The sequence below is a fragment of the Topomyia yanbarensis genome, chromosome 1 (assembly GCF_030247195.1).
Source record: "Topomyia yanbarensis strain Yona2022 chromosome 1, ASM3024719v1, whole genome shotgun sequence".
Taxonomy (NCBI): Eukaryota; Metazoa; Arthropoda; class Insecta; order Diptera; family Culicidae; genus Topomyia; species Topomyia yanbarensis.
In genome coordinates this window covers 48691217-48693825 of record NC_080670.1, presented here as the reverse complement: position 1 = coordinate 48693825, position 2609 = coordinate 48691217, and the positions used below count along the sequence as shown (strand labels likewise).

The 2609-nt window shown below is 38.9% G+C and overlaps 1 protein-coding gene across 1 annotated transcript; it reads left to right on the top strand.

The window, feature by feature from the left end:
- The first annotated feature begins 1528 nt into the window (after positions 1–1528).
- Positions 1529–2236, top strand: LOC131676302 (protein BUD31 homolog). Its single transcript, XM_058955418.1, has 2 exons — positions 1529–1735; positions 1805–2236. The coding sequence occupies exons 1-2, from the start codon at positions 1642–1644 to the stop codon at positions 2143–2145; spliced, it is 435 nt and encodes a 144-aa protein (XP_058811401.1). The 5' UTR covers positions 1529–1641; the 3' UTR covers positions 2146–2236.
- The last annotated feature ends 373 nt before the right edge of the window (positions 2237–2609 follow it).

Genomic DNA, 2609 nt, shown 5'->3' with positions numbered 1-2609 from the left:
AGAATTATACCACCCATCTCCGGTACAACTGGAATAACTCTTTTATAAATATGGATATACATAGCATACCCAGTAATAGGTACCATCAGTCAAAAAGTGGGTACTTTTTCACACGCTTTAGATGCATTTAAATTTTCTAGAAATGGGTAGAAATATTCCCGTTTTTTGAGCAATTTCGGAGTTGAAGTGGCAAAAACAAGAAAAACATTACTTTTTATAATCTAGTATTTTCATCGAATGTATTCGTGTTATCTATGTTGTATACAACCCAGCTAAACCTGAATTGAGTAGTTTATGCCGTTCCTGCTTATATTATAAAGAAACCGATGTTTCTGTATCGCCTAATGTAAGTCCTTTGGCGTGTGGGAGAAATAATTGTTAAGTCTTTTTGGTGGGGGCTGTAGTTTAGAGCTTAAAGAACAATTGTCTACAAGGAAAAATAAAACCCGCAGAAAAAGTTCTTCTAATTTAAATTTAGGTCATTTTGAGTCTTGCGTCGCTTTCGCACTTATTAGTGTTGTCAAAAACAACTTTTGAGTTGTTTGAGGTGTATTCAAAATTAGGTAGATTCAACTTAAATTTAGGCATATTTAACTCAAGGTTGAGTATAAAAAACCTGCCGATGAGTTGTGGTTTTTGCCGTGGTTAAAGGGAAACTACCTTCAACAAAGTTTATCTAATTTTACCCCATTCCAGAGCTGCCAGGTACTTTTTTCAAATGTCTGCAATAATAATTTTAAAAGTCTGGGAAGAACAAAAAATGTGAGGAAAGCTAGTGTAACCAAAAGCCTTTATATTCAAAAATCTGCAAATATCTGCAACCAAACTCAAAAATCTGCAAATATCTGCAACCAAACGGAAAAATCTGCAAATACCTGCGTCATCGAAAAAATCTGCAGCTCAAATTAAAAGTCTGCGAATTTACAGACTTGTCTGCAAATCTGGCATCTCTGCCCCATTCCACGATACCCCCAGATTGAGTCAAAAGAGCTCAACTTTTGGTAGTTTTTCGTATCCGTGTAGGTATAACATTTTCTAATATGCACGGAATAAATAACGATGATTATTGTCTATCTCGAGATAATCTAGCATTTCGTCGAGTTCTTGCTATATGGGATACACATGAGTGCGATAGAATCAAAAACAAACGTCAAAACGTTTTCTCACTCGCACTGATGCAAACTAGATGGGCACGCACGGCCCGGTGGCGCATAGACTTATCCAGCTGCGTTGGTATTGTGCCGTTTTGACGTTTAAATTGGGAGGAAAACAAATCATTTGCACTGCGAATTGGGAGGAAAACAAACCGTTTGTTGGCTTAAGGGGAGGGCGGTAGTATAATAATGCGAGATCTCAGTGTGCGTATTTTAAACGTCAGATATCTCAATGGCTGAAAAGTCGCAATGTTGGATTTAAGAAAAGATTCGCAATACGAAAACGGAAAACAACCCTATAAAAAATCGATGAAAAGCTTGCTCGACTATCTTCTTAACCGACAGACACCAGCAACGCTCTGACATTGGACAGTTGTCAAGATTGCTGCTTGCGAGATCAACGTTTGCATTTCAAGCTAATAAACAAAAGTTTTGAACTTTTCGTCATTCCATCTCTAAACGTTTCCCGGTTTCCAAAACACTCAGAATGCCGAAGGTACGCCGTAGCCGGAAGCAACCACCAGAAGGCTGGGAGTTGATCGAACCAACGCTGGAAGAACTGGAGCAAAAAATGCGAGAAGGTGAGTATAGCGACCATTCTACCATGTAAACAACAATCTTTAACTGTAGGCAACATCGTTCCGTTTCAGCGGAAACGGAACCACACGAGGGAAAACGTATAACCGAATCGTTGTGGCCAATTTTTAAAATACACCATCAGAAATCGCGGTACATTTACGATCTGTTCTATCGGCGAAAAGCGATAAGTCGAGAGCTGTACGAGTATTGTCTGAAGGAGAAGATTGCCGACGGTAATCTGATTGCAAAGTGGAAAAAATCTGGCTATGAAAATTTATGCTGCCTGAGATGCATTCAGACGAGGGACACCAATTTTGGTACAAATTGCATCTGTCGTGTTCCTAAGTCGAAACTGGAGGAAGGTCGTGTGGTGGAATGTGTGCACTGTGGGTGCCGAGGTTGTTCCGGTTAGGCGGTACGTCGCGAAATTAGCTTTTATCATATGCTTGGGTGGTTTGTGTGTTTGACGACTGAGATTCGAGTATAAATTGTTTTTATAAGAATAAATTGTCTTGAAAAAATACGGTGTTTTATAACAATAATCGTAAGTAATCGTAACAATATATAAGTAGCGTAAGAAATTGTTAGCTTCAGTATACCTATTTCATATAATGGTGGTAAAATAGAATTTAGTATACGCAACAAAACAAACAGAAGTCAGAGGACGTCGAAGTCTCTACACCTATCCGATCCGACTAAGTACTATGCATGCCAGCATTATTTCATACACATGCTAGCATTCACATTAAATTTTCTCCGTCATGGCACCGTGCCGGACACGTGTATAGGCTCGCATATAAAATATATGAAACAGGAACGATTTTCTTCGGAGTACTTCCAGTTTCTCCTGGTACTGGAACAAATCTTATTTCGGTG

Excerpts from the sequence above, each read along its gene's own strand:
- LOC131676302 (XM_058955418.1), top strand. The coding sequence starts at position 1,642 with ATGCCGAAGGTACGCCGTAGCCGGAAGCAACCACCAGAAGGCTGGGAG. Across the intron at positions 1,736-1,804 it reads GGAGCAAAAAATGCGAGAAG|CGGAAACGGAACCACACGAG; the intron begins GTGAGTATAGCG and ends GTTCCGTTTCAG.